General features: G+C 42.4%; 1 protein-coding gene and 1 long non-coding RNA gene across 5 annotated transcripts in view; both read left to right on the top strand.

Moving 5' to 3' along the window:
* LOC148385285 (uncharacterized) overlaps window positions 1–19,863 on the top strand; it is a 194,214-nt gene that overhangs the window by 102,122 nt on the left and 72,229 nt on the right. Inside the window, exon 4 of one of the 4 annotated variants that reach the window (XR_015853076.1) lies at window positions 14,899–15,177. The exons of the other annotated variants lie outside the window; for them this stretch is intronic. This is a non-coding gene — a long non-coding RNA (uncharacterized LOC148385285). Of the gene's footprint in view, window positions 1–14,898; window positions 15,178–19,863 lie in introns of those variants that run through there. 4 annotated transcript variants of the gene reach the window in all.
* sox11a (SRY-box transcription factor 11a) lies at window positions 4,012–7,311 on the top strand. The gene has a single exon (XM_088401233.1). The coding sequence runs from the start codon at window positions 4,510–4,512 to the stop codon at window positions 5,662–5,664; it is 1,155 nt and encodes a 384-aa protein (XP_088257359.1). The 5' UTR covers window positions 4,012–4,509; the 3' UTR covers window positions 5,665–7,311.

The following is a 19,863-nucleotide window of genomic DNA, read 5'->3' as shown; positions in this document are numbered from 1 at the left end:
ATTGTGTCCTCCAGTGTGCGAAAGAGGACAAAACTGGACCGGCAGCCACACGATCCATCAGCATTAGTCGCACACGGTCTCCAGACTAAACACACTCTCATTACGAGGCCTGCAAAGTGCCTGGAGGGCTCTTCCTCTGCAAGTTTATTAACACAAGACACAATGTACAATACAACCTGAGGAGTGCTGGACTCGGATGGTAAACAACATTTCCATGTCGCCAGCGGTGCTGCTATATAATTAAAGAATTGAAATGGTCTGGGATGACGCGGCGATATGATTACTAGGGAACATGTACAGTGTTAGCTGCAAGATGATGTCATCCTGTTCTGACCACTGTGCTTTCTTGGCGTTGTGGGTTTAGCAGCAGAAAAATACAGGAAATATTTATCATGCTTTCTTACAGAGCAGTCAAACACTTGTCGCCTTTATAAAGAGACTGGATTTTAAGTGTTATATTCAGTCTCTTTATTTAGTTAAAGATTCACTTGAGTGCCATAATATTTATGTTGAATTTTCTCATGACTAGTAGTTTAGGATATGCTAGAGTTATGGTGCTACCTAAATATAGAAAAACAAAGAAGAAAATTGTGAAGAAGCTCAGTTTTCCTGGTAGGGATCAAAATTGGGGCGATTGTGTCTGCTTCTTAGTCAAGATGTTCTGGGTTTGAATTTTTTACCAAATTTAATGGTCCGTTCTAACTTCTTCGTCCGTCATTGCTCCGTCTGTTCGTCCATCGTTTGTCCTTTGGAAACTGAAAATCGTTCCAGCATGTTGGTGTGCCGAAACGGTCCGTTAGACGGACTGAGAGGTTTGTCGGTACTTGACCTAGTTATTGATGCAGACGAACAAAAAAGCACTTCCGTCCGTCCTCAGTCTGTCATTTTTTTTGTACTTTTTCACACCTTATTCTTAGTCCGCAAAGTGTCCGTCTATCGTTGACGTACGAATGTACCATTCCTTCACTGGGACATGATACCTACCTCTAGAAATAACATTTTGATGCGAGTGGCGCTTCCTACGCTGGAGCTGACTACCGAGCAGGGCGAATGCAAAGAAGCTTTGTCGCGAGTCGTTTATTCTTATTGGCTGTCTGCGACACTTGCATTCCGGCACAGTGTTCAAGCATCAACTGTTTACATTCACGACAAGCTACTCTACTCTCAAGTATCTGCTAAGCATCAGGCTTTTGAGACACAGAGGCCACATCAAGGAGGTCAACAAAGAACCTGACACCTGGGAGAACCATTTGCATTGAATCACTGATGCAAAACGCTAAGAGTGAGGAGTTGGGGGTCGGTGAAGGGAGGATTAAAAATGGCCCAAAGGCTGCAAACACTCAAGTGGTGCAACAACAAGTTCCCCAACTGTTCCTCATTTGTATTATCTGCAAAAAAAAAAGGGAGCAAGGGAGACAGTGTGAGGAATGAGATCATAAAGTGACAGGCAGGCAGCGAAGCACTTTTAGTGACATCTCGAAGACACGGGCAGAGGCCGTGGCAACTGACTCGTGAACTTTAAATCATCACATTTATAAGACTAGATTGGGTTCCTGCGAATGTGCTGTACAGGAGAAGCAATTTACCTTCTGCTGCGGTTTAAATTCTGGAACTTGTTACACAAATTCAAACACAAGGCAAGTGCGAAGTGAGTCCACCATGAGAAACGACACTTGACGGTGTGGACAATAAACATTGTAACCTGAGCACACAGGATACCCAAGAATGTGTCAACTGAAAAGTCAATTTGCGTTTTTATACGCTACCTCCCCACCTCTGTACCCCCACTCGCCCATTGTGAGGCCATCAGATAGTGGCTTCCAGAAGTCCACACCTGTCTCAGGGCTATGTAGAGGAGACGGATCCATGCATTTTGAACATCAGATAGCCTCCAGCCAGGGTTAGTATTGATCTAACGCTTCACTGGCCCTTTGTGAGTGCAGCAGCTGCTTTCAGGGGGCTTTAAGATAAGCAATGCAAAGAGAATTGTTTTGCTTTTTCCCCCTCCCTTCCCTAAAACCCTCTTTCAATGCTTCTACATGAAAACCATCACTTAATTCAACACTCCATCGCTCTAGAATAAAAAGTCCTCTCCCTTGACACGAGGCAGCAAATAAGCATTTAAGCGTCAGCCTTGAGGGGGTGCAATGGGAATGGGGTGTAGCAGAAATCACACTTGGAGGAAGATTTGCTAAGAAAATTATTCCATACATTGGACTAAAATGTTTTTTTTCACATCAATTTTGCCATTTGAATCAGCATTTTGGACACGAGATTTTCTCTGTATATTTTCGTTGGAATGACACCTCACTATTCCTTTCAGTCTGATCGTAGAGGCAGTCAGGTGGGTGAAACAAGAAGGGGGATGGGCTCTGACGTGGGTGGGGTTGCCTCGCGAGAGGCAGACATGGCGACCAGCCCCTCCCAAAGATGACTCATAGGGGCTGCATGAGCTGACACCACACCTCATTCACAGCCAATAATGAGCCATGCTAATGAGCAGGACAGCCACCCTGCATGCTCATCATTAAGCGGGCTGGTGATTCATGTGTCCAGCCTGGAAGCATCATGAAGAGATAAGGCAAGGGAAGCAATCACAAAAGGTCCTTTACTCATTTTGCCTGATCCTTATCTTTTGGTTATTTAATAAGACTGAATTGAACCAGAATGCCCTTGTAACCATGATTTGAACTACCCTTCTAAAAATAATACATATTTATTAATATAGTGCTTTCACAGTTGCAGTTTACAAATCATATAACTAAAACAGCAGAAAATATCACAATAAATGAAAAATCGGATGAAGCTCTACCAGCAGCATCATTATGAATCATCGCAGCCTTTTCTGTATCCGAGAGGCAGAAACTGAAAACGATCTCAGCATCTTTCTGCCATGATGCAGCCCCCCTTCCGTCCATAGGCCACACCCCTCCCTTGCTATGCTCTCGCTGACTACCTTGGTAGAGACACTCCTAAACCCCAGCTGGGGGAAATAAGGTGGCAGGGTGTATGTGGGGGGAGGGTTTCAAAAGGGTAAGTGATTGCCCTCTAGGGGACGAAGCAGAGAGAAAAGAGAGGGGCCCGGTGCTGCCTGGCTACCACCCAGGGCCTGCAGACACGGGATGGAGGAAGGGTGGGGTACAAGAGTAGCTACCTAGATGCTGCTCACTCTTGACACAGCAAATGTCAACAGGTCATATGCATACGTATGGGCAAGGCTTCACGATTGCATTGATTTTTTTTTTATTATTATTCTTTTGTGCTGGATATTCCCCCTTCATGTGGGATGTGTGTTTGAAGTATGATCTTTTCCTGAAATGCTGTTACAATTTACCATTGCACACCTTTGAGAAGTTTAGCTTTCATCTCGCCAGCCCAGAGAGTCTTGTAAAGTCTTGTAAATTATTAGATTTTATCTTGTTTACCTGGTTTCAATTCATATACGCCGATGACAAAAATTGAGCTATGATAATGCAGATCAAAATTAGAGTCGTCAAACTGGGATACCATTCTGTTTGCATGCTTTAACTCACCACATGCATATTAATCCATATTTAAATCAAAGCATATACTCGTATTTATTTGACCTATATTCTTACTTAATTAAAATGTGCAAATACAATGTTACATGCAATACTTTTGGGAAGGAGAAAAAAAAAAACGACCTGGAAAGATACTGTACTACTGACCTACTTCTTTCCCTCTGATACAGACGCGCGCGCACACACACACACAAACAGGAAAAGAAACGTCACCAAAATAGATTAGCTGGGACAATAACACTTGGTTAGATGCATCTTAGGGGAGCTGATATCCAAGATAACAAATAACGCTAGGGTTCCGATTTTTTTTTTTTTTTCGAACTAGCCAGGCGCGTAGACGGGCATTACGCATTCAGCGCATCCAAGCGTCTGCAACAGTGTCCAAGCGCCACCTTCAGTATCCAACCTGAGGGAGAGGAAGCAGAAAAAAGCAAATAATCACATCTCGTTGCTGAACAAACATCTGCATAACCGTCTTATAGATTTACTATTAAATAACTAAAATAAAAAGGTATTCAACCGCACCCCCAGCCCACAGACGCACTTTTACGCACTAGGCTGCACGATGGTCATCTCGTCTGTGCCGAAGTGTTGGCCCAGACACAGCGTAGCCCCACCAACCCCCCTCTTCTTCTCCTCCTCCCCCTTCTTCTCCTCCTCCTCCTCATCCCCCACTCCGACGGGGAGGACTAAAAGGGTTAAGAGGAGTCTTGGATGGAGTCTGTTGGGCGGAGTGCAAGCGACTTGATTGGACGGCGCACCATGACGCAACGGCACGAAAAAAGCCGATAACTAGTTAAGAAGGCAGTTTGGAAGTCTGCAAAAAGAGTGCAGAGCTTGAGACGCGCGCGTTTGGACGCTTTAAAAAAGACCGGTGCCCAGACACCAGAGTAAGGGGAAATAGAGAGGAAAAAACAGAGGACGCAGCCGGGGCTGACCAAGTGTTGAGAGACGTTGGGGTGGCACCATGGTGCAACACACCGACAACAGCGAGACGGACGGGAGCATGTCACGGGAGGCGACGGACTCGGAGGAGAGTGAATTTATGGCGTGCAGCCCGGTGGCCATCAACCCGGACTGGTGCAAGACCGCCACGGGCCACATCAAGAGACCCATGAACGCGTTCATGGTGTGGTCCAAGATCGAGCGGAGAAAGATCATGGAGCAATCACCGGACATGCACAACGCCGAGATCTCCAAGCGGCTCGGCAAGCGGTGGAAGATGCTGAAGGACAGCGAGAAGATCCCCTTCATTCGGGAGGCGGAGCGGCTCCGGCTCAAACACATGGCCGACTACCCCGACTACAAGTACAGACCCAAGAAGAAACCAAAGCTCGACAGCTCCAAGTCGGCGCCGTCGCCGGAGAAGTGCGGCAAAATGGCAAAGACCCCGAGCAAGAAGTGCAGCAAGATTAAGACCAAGAGCGGTCCCAAGTCCTCGCACGGTTACGCGGACGAGTGCAGCGGGGTGTTCTCGGCTTTCAAGGCGGCCAAAGTGATCAAGAGCGAGCCCAGCGATGAGGAGGAGGACGACGATGACTACGAGGAGGACTACCATATGCATCACCACATGCACCGCCACCACCACCGGGTCGCGGGGATTAAGGAGGAGCGCCTGAGGCCGTACAACGTCGCCAAAGTGCCCGCCAGCCCCACGCTGAGCTCCTCGGCCGAGTCGGAGGGGGCGAGCATGTACGAGGAGATGCGCGGCTCAGCTACCAGCACCACCGGCACCACCAACAGACTCTTTTACAACATCAAGAACATTTCCAAGCAGAGCACATTGCATGCTGCTTCCCTCTCACCAGCATCCTCCAGGTCGGTCTCCACGTCCTCCTCCTCTTCTTCCTCATCCAGCAGCTCCTCCTCCGGCGAGGACGCGGACGATTTGCTGTTTGACTTTAGTTTGAATTTCGCCTCCAGCGCCTCTGGCTCGGAGCTGGGCAACCCCAATTCAGGGAACCTGTCGTTGTCCCTTGTGGATAAAGATCTGGACTCGTTCAGCGAGGGCAGCCTGGGCTCTCACTTTGAGTTCCCAGACTATTGCACGCCTGAACTCAGTGAGATGATCGCAGGGGACTGGCTGGAGGCCAACTTTTCAGACCTGGTCTTTACATACTGAGTTTAAAAAAAAAAAAGTAATAATTCAGAGGAGAGAAATTCACTGATGCGTTTGTCCTGATCAAGTTGTCCCTAAAGACCCTGCCTCCCTCCTTTTCGGTGGGGAAGGTGGTCCTGTGTTTCAGGACCAAGAGGCAAGGTGAGGTTTGAGATGCTTAAGAAGATGGTAGCAAAAAAAACATAAAAGCAAACACAAGTCTGCAGACTTTTTTAAAAATTATCTGGCAGCATGACAGGGTTTTCTGGATTTTCCCTGCTGCATAGGGGGGAAAAACATGACTTCTATGCATCTTATCCTCTTTTTAGACAAACTGCAGGGAGATGAAACTTGTGGACTGACTCGAAGCAAATCTGTGAACTGTTCAGGATGTTACTTTATCAGCGAAAAAAAAAAAACCCACACGGTTTCTGTAATTTCTAAATCAAATGTTTTTGTTTTTTGTAACCGGTTCCGTTTACCTCCTCCTTGTTTGGATAAATTCGACAAACCTCAGCAGTGTACACACAACACGTGGAGGAAACATTTTGATACATGACAGACCTCATCTTTTTAAAAGAAAAAGTAAGATAATATTTTCAGGCATATTTTTGTACAGTCAAAAGGGAATGTTCTTACTGTGCTTTCAGTGAGTTTCAGGCACTTCTTCCCTTTATCCTTTTTTGTTTTGTTTTTACGCATGCAAGGGAGTCCTGGTTTTAAGGATTAAGTTAAATTAAAACTTGCATCAAAAATGCCTTGTGATTTTTCAACTAGGTTTTTTTTGTACAGTTGTAGAGCAGATTTGTTGAGTATTTGTAGACAATACAATGGCGTCATGGGGGATACACATACCTCAGAGCTGGAACTAGTTTCAAGATTGTATATGTACTGTAATATAGTAAAAGTTAGGAGTTTATGTATATCATACTCGTGATATGTGGATGGGTCCCGATCGCAGGTGTGAAACTGGATTTTTTTTTTTTTTTGGTATTTTTATGGCACATACTGTTTTTTCGCCCCTCTCATTTTTTGTGCAATATAATACTCTTTAAGAAACAGACCATCAACAATTGTAGCAAGTGATGGGAAAATTTGAACAGACTTGTGCACTGTCGACATCCTCTCATGTTATGATGCTGAAGCCTGTCCGGGCAGACAAAGAATAAAAACAAATCAGCTGGAACTGATGCAAAACAAGTTCATATGGCCTGTGGTGTGATAAATACAAACACATTTTTGAATGTTATTGGAAATATCGGGGTGGGTGAGGGTGGGGGGGGGCAAACCAGTTGACGTGACGATTACTTCTGCAAAAGGGCATGTGTGATACCGTGGTGGTCAAAGCAAGCAAAAAAAAAAAAACTACATTCCACACTCCGGTTTCATTAAATGAAACTTTATTTTAAAACTGAAGACTGCCTTCTTTTTTATCATAAACCATAAACCTGTATTTTTTATTTCTTGCACTTAAAAAGCAGTTTATTTTTATGTGAGTCTCATATGAAATCTGTTTGATAAAAAGCAGAACAAATGGTTTTTGGAATATGACTTAATTATATGCCGAGGCTTTTTTTGTTTTCCTTGTTGGAAGTTCTGGGCAGTAGTTACTTCACATTCCGAGTGTGAACCTGTCATCTTTTTTGGAATAAATAACAACCTACCACCATAGACTGTCCTTTCAGTTTGTGAATATATGTATATGTACACAACTGTGTTATTTGTTTTGAAAAAGGATGTGTTAACAGTATGAGGCCTAGTTTGTATTTAGGCAGATGCTGTGAGAAGTGGATGGGCTCAAAATAACATGTGATTTCACATTTAATAATAAAAAAAAAAGGAACGAAAGAAAAGTGCTTAACTCCAGTCTTGAAACTGATTTACTTCCACAACATGAAAGCGGTTGCTGCGCCTTTAAACAATTGAATCGCCCGCTTGCCGGCGCTCAGCGACGCGATTGGTGGGCTCGGTGGTCCCCTTGGAGACGGAGCTGGAAACAGGAGCCGCTTCCCCCACCCTCTTCCCTCCCCTACCCAGCATGTGGGAGCACTCAGTGTGTCTGGCTTCCATTCAGAAAAGTAGCTCCATGCTCAGCGCTGAGCCGCTTGAGAGATGTGCAAAAAAAGAAAAAAAGCACCACATCTGACATATGTTCACTCTGAGATAAACATTTGCACTTGTTCCAGGCAGATGTCTTCTAATCTATAAAAATGTGTTGTTAAGAACATAATTCCACTGTGGAAATTCAGTCTAGCGATCTGTTAATTCTTAAAAATATCACTGGGGAGTGTCATTTGGAACTAAAGACGATTTAAAACGATTATTCAGTGGACGCCGCACGTGGCATTCAGATAAAATGAATGGCGTTATGATATTAAATGGAAGGTGGGGGCTGCACTCATAAGAAAAATACACTTAAAATGAAATAAAATAAATATAAATAAAAATGAAAAAAATAGATGTGACTGAGAAAATAGTATATTATATAAAATATGAAAAATATATTACATTTGTGATAATGTGGCCAGAGGATTAAAGAATTAAAAGTGGATCTGTGCGATCCAATACTTATAAGGAATAATACACACACGTATATATACAAATATACACACACACATATATATACGTATGTAGTATATGTTCTTCTTTAGAGGTCAAAATAAAGATTTGTGACTGTTAAAAGTACCCATACGTCACTTTATGTGCAGATCCCCCCCACATGGCAAAGACAAATGTTTGAGATGTTGTCATAGGTATAAGTTAGGTGTAATTAGAAAACATCTCCTCCAAAAGTGATGTCACAGTACAATGTCAGAGAATGTAAAATGATGAACTTTTAAGTGCTTACGTCTTTGCACATATGCGTCCTCCAGTCTCCTCCGAGGCGTGGCCGAAGAGCTCCGCCTCCAATAGATCATACGAGCCACGCATCTCAGGCTGCTGAGAGATTTGTGTTCATTACGGCAATAGAATCCGATGATTAATATTTCCCATGCATGGCCGCGCAGGTACTGGCCCCCCATTAGGTCGGTTTGCAAATCTGTAATAAAACATTTATCCAGCTATTACTTTAGCTGACCTATTGGTCAAAGTTGCTAATGGGTTCCTCGGCTATTCCCAGCAGAATCTCAACATTGATTTTGTGTTCCTCTGAAATATCTGCTCAGAGCTAATGCCACTGCTACATGTTGAAATGAAATTAGTGACCCGTTGAAATTTCCTTCTATATCCTGCTTAAATAAATAAAAAGGGCGAATCTGAAATCCTCGAGAGATGCGGCGGTCGATTCATCGGGGGGGTGACACGAGTAAGTCATTTTCCATTCCATGAGCTTTTAAATCATTCATCTACATTTTGAAGTCAAAAGCAAATCCCCGACACAAAAACCACCAAAAGAACCCAACGTTTAAACATGTTACGACAGCGTCCTCTTTATTATTAAATCTCTTAATAACAAAGCCTGTTATGTATCCCTCGCATCTTCCTAAAGCGCCCCTCCTTCTCCCTGCATGCTGACTCTCATCCGGTGAGCTCAGATGCATTACATCATGGCTGAGCTTATGCCACCGTGCAGTAAGATTCCATGTTGTGTCATCGTTGATCCACATCGGCTCCCCCCCCTCCCCCAAGAGCTGTCTAATATCGCTATGGGAATACTGCTGGTGCTTTCTTCACGACAATAACAACAGCGCTCACCTAAATTTAAACCTGCTTACTGTCGGTTAATTTACGAGTCGGAAGGATTTATTGTACCCGGGCCTGTTGTCTGCCGTGTCTGCTTGACTGACAGCGGTTCCTTCTGTCCGATGAGTTATACAAGCCTCGAAATATCACTTTAATAGTCTAGTCATGAATCCAAATGAGAAAGGCATGAATGTTTAGCCATCGGACCTTCAAAGTGCCCATTCATCCCCCTCGCTGAATTTGTCTGTAAAATTGCCACATCTTAGACTCAGTATCCTCTGCTCTAGTCTTGGCCCTGGGGCGACTCCTCCTGCTGCTGTTGATGGCTATCCATTTGGTGTGGATGTGCTCGGAGGCAGAGATGAGCGCATCAGCCCCATCTGCTGCATTGGTATCCACTATCCCTTCACATTTGTGGGACGGGGAGGGGGTGGCCAGGACCCAATTCACCACATGGCGCCTGAGCAGCCTGCGAGATTGAGCATGCACATGTGCATATTGGAAGGGGGTGAAGAAGGGAAAACTGATGGGGTGGTTGCGGATTGGGGGTATTTTTTTATCGGAATTGGTGGAGTAAAGTAGTAGAAAGAAAAGTAGTACTCCCGAGTAGAGTCTACCAATAAAATACACAGGAGCTCAATTTCTAAGGTCCTAAAGTTCTTAGCTCTGGGAAAAGCGCCTTATGCACAGTTTATGATGTCACTTGGTAAATCAACTAGTATAATCTCAAACCGTCATTGAGCAACGTCCACCAACGGATGGCTTTCGATTTGGACTTGGTGGGGCAAAGCAGTGGTAGAGTAAATATTGCTGGATTGTGTGATATTGTATGTACACGCAGTGCTCTGTTCCTTTTGTTTTCCTTGTGGCTTACTCACGTTTGCCCACCACTTCACACACATGTCCTGCTTTCACACCTTTTATAGAATTCAATCAGAAATGTTTGCTTTTAGACCCGCTATAAAACAGCTTTGACGTTAACCAAATGGCCAACAAGACACTGTTTCAGCAAAAAGCAATATGGACCCTAATGTAGAGAACCTTTTAGTGAGTAAAGCTGTTCTCAATTTTTTTTTTCCCATTTTACAATATTATGAAAATCGTAACCTAGACCCCCCTCTCATCGTAAGCCTTATTATTAAAAAATAATACGTTAGAGAATATTGATCCCAAAGGAAATTTACCGTTTTATGTCTATTTAACAAAATGTTTTACGAGTGGAAGAGTGCTTGTCTGTATATGAGCCACCTCTGGATCGTTGATTTAGCGATCAATTTTAAATATATATGTTGTGCTTATGTTGACAAAAACTAGCCACGTTTGAATCTACGGTAATCGACTCCCAAACTAACAAACTGCTCAAAAGTCTCTTCTCAAGCTGCAAGCGAACATTCCCCCATTTCCAATTGTTCACATTGCACTTTCATTATTTAGTAACAAGTAGAGAAGTTTGGAGTAGACTCAGTGGGTCGTCGGGGGTTGATTGAAGCGGTGGTATTGTCTCGTCGACACAGAAACAAACAGTTCAATCAATCCTCCTCGAATATGTTCTGACGTGTGGGAAGATCTCATTGGGATAAGGTCAGTTTTCTGTAGGGAGCCGCTGGAGGTCGTGCATCACTCATGTGAATTATCTGTAAGGGGAGGGCAGGAACCCGGAGGCGCACCTGCTTCTCTTTTCAACTCGGAGTAATCCTATTAATTACACAGAGGCCCTCGGATGACATTCTGCCGATTTGGGGTTGAGAATTGTGTTTGCGCTGCACACTGCGGGAGAAAACAAATAATTTCTAGACCGTTTCATAAATGCCTCAATAATGGGATCAGTGTAATTAGAGGCGTTTTGTAATGACATTTGCTCAGAGAGCAATCATAAAAGTCACTTGGCCTGATTGTGCTCAGTTTGGGATTTGCAGAGCTGTGTTTGCAATTAATTGTGACTGAACATTTGATATTTGTCTGTAGCAGCAGCAATGGGAGCATGGCCTTGCTTTCTAATGAGAAAATTGGAAAAACTTGGGTTTTATAATGGAATTAATTGTATGGATTGTGTTGATGAAAAATCTGAATGATATCATAATCTGGCTGAGATTTTTTTTGTAGATGATTCATTTAGGTTGAAATACAAAGTGTTTGGATGACACATTGGTTCAAGTTTGCAAAATGGTTTTGTTGTATTGTCAACCAGAAATTATCAAAATTTCAAAAACCGGTCTTATCGCAACCCATGTTTGAACAACGTCCTCCAATGGATGTACCAGTTTTGAAAATGTTCACAATTCTGGTTTGGTGACTGGCCAACATTGGCGAACGCAACATTCGCAACCTACTAAAACACGCAACTTTTTGCAACTCGGGATAACGGCTTTGATCATTTGATTACTCCCTTGTAAATGTCTATATTTATACTTGGACAGATAACGTATTTGCCAACTAATCAAAGGGACTGTGTAGTACTTTATCACTTCAGTTCAGCGCTCTCATTGCTTGCTGTTGAGGAAAGTCTGTTTGGCTATCTGCCCGGATGCATGGATTTAAGACTAGAGCAATACCTCCTCCCCCGCTCTTGGAACCGAGATTGCGTGAGTGTGCAAGAGAGAGCAAGAAAGAGCAATGCTTGGGTTTTTGTGGGTGTCGTTCCCCTAGCAAGATGCATGAACTAAAAATAAATCAACAGGCTCTCAACACAAACTAATGGCTTCATTTGGAGCGCTTTGGTCACTGTAGCTATATTGTAAAATCAACTTAAAAGAAGTAAAGTACCTCTCGGCAAGTCTCCATTTTAATGGCACCGGTAACAGACATTCATGACCCCCTACCTGCCCACACCAGGATTAAGCAAAGTAGTAATCTAGATTCAAAAGTGCAGCTCAAAGGGAGCCCATGCAATTTCCCCCTAAAGCTAGAGCAAAGCCAGCAGTTGGTCATTCATATGCATCTGAAATCTAATACTCAGCCGCTGTTCCTCCCGCTGTGCAACGCCCTTCTCCCTCCCTCCTTCCCTTCCTGACTCACCAGTGAACTTCTCCACCAGGGCAATCTGACCATGCCCCGCCTCATTCTGCAATCTGCAACCCCCTCAGCCCCCTCCCTATCTTTCTATCTTCTTGTAAGTTACCCAGGTGACACCACCAGGGCATCCCCTCACAGTTCAAGCGAATGTTGGGTTTCATCTGGTCGCCTTTGCTGCATCAGTAAATAATTAGCACACAGGAAGCATGGAGTGCTTAACATGGATGTGTCACTTGTTAATTTAGTCAGCAGATGCTGACCTGCATACATCCTTGAAACTTGGTTTATTGACAATATATTTTTGTCAATCATTGTTTTTATATCTATATATAATATATTTTTATTGTTTTACATTATTTATTGAATATATATATAACATTTTTTATTATTTTATATATTTTATACAATTTTTATTATACATTAAAAAACAGTTCTTGTCTTAAAATTGCTTGTTTTCCAAATAAAAATAATGGGTGAGGCCCAGAATAAAGAATACCCACATCAATATTTAAAGAGTAGTTCTAGTGGCCAACACCAAGTATCTCATTGTGTTAAAAACTTTAAATCACCAGAGAGCGGACATGTTGATTCTAATCCAGCCATTAAGCAATTCTGTAACAAATTATGCCGGAGTGGATGATGGATGGTTGACCTCCCTAATTAGCAAAAGGCAGTAATGCCCTCGAAGGCTTGCATCTGCAAAATGATAAGCGCTGCCAAAAAGTCCATTAACTACTTGTAGATTTTAATGGATCTCCATCAAAGTGTTGCTGCAGAGACAACTTTGCATGCTCCAGGAATGTAATATGGAGGTCCGTAACATATTGCCTGTGTACAAATTTGTCAGACAAAACTTCAGCGGGACTTTTTACGTGATTGCTTATAGCCAGCGGGATCACTTGTCTCTGAAAAGATGTGACGTGTGGCCTCACTCTTCATCCTTGATCCACACAAACACGACCAAGACGGACACTTACCTTGACTCGCTACTTTTTCCCTGACTGGTCAGAGTTATTCATTTGATTGAGCCGGCAGAGAACGAATGTCGGTAGGTCATTACAAATGGCCACAGGCAGTCCTGAGACGTGGGCCTGCTGCTTCTTGATGTTTTGGATGACCTACACTTCTCTCCCTGACATTTTCTTTTATACGGGGTACAATCAAACTTTGGCTGAGTATTCCAGGTTTTCATCGACATCGAAATATCTTTCAAAGAAATCCATAGAATGCAAAGAATGCCAAGTCAACAAATGTATATGAAAGGTTGCAGCCTGCATGGCCTCAGTGTAATATGCTCCTGCTAAACATGTTAAGCTCAGCCTCAAGCTAACACAAGTTTCATCACGCATAAACGAGATGTAACCGGGCGTGATTGAGAATCAGTGGGGTGAAATGACCGAGGCAAGAAACGGTGCCACTGTGATTTTGTAAATTATTAGACTCTGTGCAGATTAGTTAATTAGGAAGGCTAATGCAGTAATTAACATGAAGGCCAGTTGGTGCAGCATATTCCTGACTCATACGATCCCATTTATACATATCACTGCGAGCTGCTCGATCCCTCATTGAAAGTACTCACTAATATTCTCATTAGGCCGTACTACAGAAACTATACTCCTCTTTAAGTGACGGCTTCAAGCGTGTAATTGCTGTGAGCAATTTTGTCCACGGTCACAGAAACCCACTCACCGCTGAAAAGTTAATGACACTAAAAGCCAGTGGTGTACCTTGACCAGTTAGATTGTCACTCCATAGAATTTGTCATGACGGGAAAGATTTTTTGAATGTCACGTTGGCCCCTGGCTCTTAAGCAAAAAAAAAAAAAAAAAGAGAAAATGTTAGTCATCCATGTCAGCTTCAATTTGACTGAGGGACCGAGTGTTTGTCGACAAGACACAAACATAGATGTCAAGAGGTTTGCCGTCCAAGAAAATCTCTGAGGACTTGATGGAAAGTGGCAATAAAGATGTGCTTGAATTTGTTTAAAAAAAAAAAAAGAAAAGATACAAGTCAATTGCAGGGACGCAGTAAGAGATTTAGTTGTGTTGCTACAATTTCGATCACTGGGCTGATCTGTTCCTGTCACCCTTGCACACTGCAGGCGTGTGACTGATATCTAATTCACTAGATTTCTCACTTCAGTGCCCCTTAGAAGCCTGTCTGACCTCATCACCCAACTTCGAGCAATTTCCTTTGCCTTAGTTAAACATAAGATTATTTCCAAGAGCATCCAAAATTCCTTAAATTAGGGGAAGGGAATCAACATTATGAAATACAACCCTGTAATATTTTTAAAAGCCTCTTATAATGTGACTCACAAATGTTCATAAACATGATAATATAAATGTTTGATTGTTTTTTTTACTTCACACACTAAATAGAAAAAAATATGCCCCATCAAAGTTTAAATTGTTCTCTACAGCACACATTGCCTGGTAAAGTCGAATTTGCAGTTGAAAGAAAATGCTGCTTCCTGCAACCTCAATAGTGCCCATAAAATTTATTAGAAATCTACCTGCCTTTAATTTTCCATGGCATACGCAACTTTTTTTTTTTTTCCAGCATGGCTGTGAGCTGCAGTAATTAGATGGACGCCATAAGGCTACTGCCTCGTGACAAGTGATCAACAAACAATGATTTATGGTACCATCTTGTATCAGGGGGATGACCATTGATTTGAACACACAAAGGAAGCATACACACATGCAGACACACGCCACAGATGACCACGCGCATAAATCAAACACACTCCCGTTACATTTGCTTGTGTTGTTTTTATGCTGACCTGTCGCTTTTACCTGCCATTCAATTTTAATAAACATCAAAGTATTTGACGAGTGAGCCGGCTGGTGCTTTTTTAAATCCTGTGAAGGAATCATCTGCTTATAACGGTTGTCATTCCGCAGATGCTGATTCCACATATTTACTCTATTGATTCTCACAGATGCAGGTAAACACAACAGTGTTTGTGTTTTAAAGGCTGGTGGGTGTGAGGGCATTCTTGTGATGGTATGTTCAAGTGCATACATCTGCTAATGTTATTACGCCGACAGATGCTAGGTCAAATATATGCTCCGTATTTCCACGTTATGCTGAGTGAGAAAAATGGCATCTTTATTATGTGACCACTCTCATCAGTTGATTGAATTGTCAAAGGTTCAAAGATATTACCATATTCAGCATCAAATAGTACGCAATGACATAAGCAACCAGGACGTGTTGTAAAATATTTTATATTAACGCATTTAAACCTCAGGTTGTTGTTTACTGCCAGTATAAGGCGAATGTTAAATGCCCATGAGAGTTTGGACAGTGTGAGGATGAACTCTGCATTATTGTTTTTCCTTACCACAGATTGATCGCCATCGCAGTCAGGTCGATAAATGTCTACACATGATGTTAATAAGGTGACTTGCTTGACTACAGTATGGTAACATTATGATGCATAAGTAAGCAAAAAGATAGGTTGTTTGCAATTCTTAGATGAAACTGTCGTTATTTTCATGCCGATTATTCCACTGGTCAACCAAGGAGATGATCCATATAGACTAGCTGCCATTGCATGAGAGTCACCAAGTCATACTCTCAAAATTTACTAGAAGCTGTACATGGAATCTTCCCTGTTGTGGCAGTGGAGTAATTTTGTATGCAGTATTAATTCACCATTAGAGATTCGTGTGTCTCACTCAATCTCACTCGCCCTTTCAGCTGCAAGATGATCGAAAGGCCTCCAGTGTCTTCCAGCTCTTGGATAAGCAGTTGTCATAGGAAATATCGATATGTGATAGTTTTATCCATTGATTAAATTCTGAGTGAATGCACAAGCACTCAACTCCAAACTACCCCTCCTCCATTTTTGTGATTTAGGATACATTTATGCAATGATCTCTAAGTGCGATGTCATTCTCACACAGCTCGCCATATTTGTGAGAGCGTAATCGATAGCTTCATTTGATCTTCAATAGATTGGGATGGAGAGTTGAGGTGGCGAGGAAAGCAATGCTTTATGCTGTTGTATAAGGTCAGACCTATGTTTCGCCTGTTCGGTGAATGGGCTCGGAAATAGCCCCATCAACATTGATGAAGCAATGACGAAAAGGAATTACGGTTTGACGGGTCAAAAATTGCCACTTAGATAAAATGAATCAATCGCAAGTGAAATTATATACGGTAGTTAGTCAAATCCTTTCAGTGTCTTGAAACTGTTGCATTGATAACTGGCTACATTTTCTACTGCATGGAAAATTGGTGAATTGTGATTTGGGGGACTGTGTTACCGTAAAAAAGAGCGATTGATTTTTGAGATGGCATGCCGTGAGAATTTCTAATATTCCTGTCACATAATCTGAAGCCAGGGGAATAGATGCTTGGGGAAACTGCAGGTCATGGTCAAATAGAACTCTTACTATAGAGGCGATCTCATTTAGATGGTCATTAGACATTCAAATGATAATCATCTGCCTGGATCTCAATTAGAGGAAAGCCAATTCTCCCGGTGCTCTGATGGCCTTTCCGAGATCCACCAGGTGTGCCGCTCACGATGGTACCTCAGAGATTTCACGATGTGTGAATGATCTTTATGATGGCAGAGGAAAATGCCATGGGCAAAGTATATTCTACATGAATGGAGGATGGAAAGGGTAAAACTTGCACGGGTATTTGTCATTTCATTAATTTAGTCAATAATGGTTGCAGGCTCCTTATTCCGATATTAATGAGTCTATATCTGAAGTAAATTTACGAGATTTGTGCAAGATTCCCAGAAATGAAGTCTCGTGAGTTGCATTGCTTCAATATAGTCACTGTTAAAAATCCAAAATATGTATAACTTTTGAGATATGTACTAGTTCTCCCAAATTATCGTATTTTCCGCAGCATAAGGCGCACCTGATTATAAGGCGCACCTTCAATGAATGGCCCATTTTAAAACTTTGTCCATATATAAGATATATACATTTGGCCCGCGGGCCGGACTTTGGACACATCTGCTGTAGTGGCTCAATATTTGTCCACAAATAAGGCGCACCTGATTATAAGGCGCACTGTCGGCTTTTGAGAAAATTTGAGGTTTTTAGGTGCGCCTTATAGTGCGGAAAATACTGTAGGTCAAACTCCAAATTTTAAGAGAAATTATAAATAACTATGCTTTAAATTATCCCAATGCTTGTTTCACTTGCTTATTAGTACACTGCACTAATGGACTCAATTATTGATGAACTGTAAACCAAAACAGACCCAAAGCCATATATGCCCTCCAACGGTCCGAAGCATGCGGTTGTCAAGGACATCCACTTGCTCGGTCCTCAGCCCCAAACAGCAGTGACCGTTGCTCTTAGCATTAACCCCTGCTGAATCCTAGAGGTTAAAACCCCTCTCTTGATTTACAACAGCCAGTACACTCAGGAGGCCATTAAAAAGATGTAAATTTGGACTATTTGTACAGAGAAAGGTGCATGAACCCAGGGACAGACCACCCACTCGCTTTGCCTTCAACAACACTTTCCATGGCTTTGGCTCACAAATCAGAAATGGGGGAGGAGGGGTGGAGGGGTCTTTCATTTCGGGAAGGTCACAGACCTTTTTATCACCTCTTAAAGACACCCGTTGAAGCCATCTCTCATTGGGCACAACTGGATGCTGCACATCCTTTTATTGGACAGCAGTATTTGTTGCCTCGAGCCACTGACAAGTGTCTCAGCAATGAAAATGTGCCTGGGATACAAATGTAGATTCAATCAAAAATCTGTTTTAAAAGTCACTTTTGTTGCTGTGCCGTGACATCATATCACTAACAAACCAAACATTTGCATTTAGCGCACAAACGGCGCATACACACAAGGTTTGACCAACCTTGACATCTGCCTTTTGGCTCGGAATGTGATGGATGGATTAAATGTCACCTATGCCCTGGGTGATTCCGTCACTCTCTGTATGGCCGTTGTTGTGTATGCGCTGCTGTTGTTTGTTTCTGCCAGACGTTTGCATTGTGTCTGTCAGTCTCGCCTGCCACTCATGCCCTGACGTGCTCTGCTGGATCCTGCAGCATTTGACACCCTCCCCCCACCCACCTCCAATTCTTGTGCAAAGACACGCACACAAATATATCCACAATTAGCTAAGATAAGCTCTGTGACTTCCTGCAGATTGCTCTTTAGATAAGAGCAGAGACATCCCAGTAAAAAAAAAAAAAAAGCTGGAAGCTGAAATAAAAGGAGCACACATACAAAAGCTGTTAGGCTATTCTGTTGATGTGATGATGGACCACAACAGCATCCTGTCACGACATATTACTTTTGGTTTTTGCACATTTTTGTAGCAGTATCTGCTAAAACTAATTTATCACATAGCAGGCAGGGGACAAACACCATTATGTCTTGCGGGACATTTCTGATTGTAACAGAACTTAATGTGTTGGAAATTTTTGTCTATCCAATGAGGAGGCTATAGAGGAGAATTTGACATCATTAATTCAATACTGAAGTGTCTTTTGACATTTGGCTCCATTTTTTGTTCCCGTAAATCATTGTTAATGCATTCCTCTTTAATGTCTATGTGAAGTCAAAAAAGTCAAGATCATCATAAAGTGGGCAGACAAAAAGATATTCGTCTGAGAGGAACAATATTTTTTACCCAACTTATCTCAGTACTGGCAGAACTTAAGAGATGAAGTGAGCAATATGATCTTGACATAAGAAAAAAAAAAAGTCAGCTGCAATGTGAAAAGTGTCTGCCACCACAGCATCATTAACACCCAGCGGTGCCGGAGGAAGGGAGAGAGAGCAAACGCGGGCCTCCAAGCACTCGGAGCAAAATTGCAAACCCAAGGTTCCTGATACAACCTGTTATTATTTTTGACACAAGCCATTTACAATAGCTATGAAGGTGGCAATGGAAAATGTAATATTGATTGTATGCCCTCAAGGCTTTGCTCCCCTGACTTCTAAAACGTCACACATCTCACATACTGTATAAAGGGCGTGATATGTTTCTCCCTTATTTTTTATTATTTTTTTGTTTACTCGCCCCCATCTCGACCTCCTTCCAGAATTCCTATTTTAGCATATATATATATATATATATATATATATATGCACTGGAAATACTTTACACTTGATTCTAAAATGAATGCTTGCGTCCGAACATGCTGCAAAACGCTGATTGCTGTGCTAAAAGCTACCCTCGGGAAGACTGCTGTCTAGGAGCAATTTATCTCTGGCTTTGGAACATTGCCGCACAGTCTCCTGTGATGATTTAATTGCCACAAACTCCAGCAAAAACATTTGCGGTGTCACAGACTATTTGTGTTTCGGTTGTTGTTTTCATTCAAACATTTCCTCAGTGGAACATCCAGCGTTGAAGACTTTCGTATTTTGTTTCCCATGCGCAATTAGAAAAAACAAATTATCACTGTCATCATGTGGGGATGATACGGCAAAAGACACTTGTGATACAGCGACGACTGCAGGAGCATTTTTTTTTTTTTATATGTTTGAAACATTTATGTTAAATCATTCACAAGATGATACA

This window comes from Syngnathus floridae, chromosome 16 (genome assembly GCF_059516105.1).
Source record: "Syngnathus floridae isolate MCC-2025c chromosome 16, RoL_Sflo_1.0, whole genome shotgun sequence".
Classification (NCBI taxonomy): domain Eukaryota; kingdom Metazoa; phylum Chordata; class Actinopteri; order Syngnathiformes; family Syngnathidae; genus Syngnathus; species Syngnathus floridae.
The sequence above is the reverse complement of the archived record's forward strand: the minus strand, read 5'-3'. Positions and strand labels throughout refer to the sequence as shown.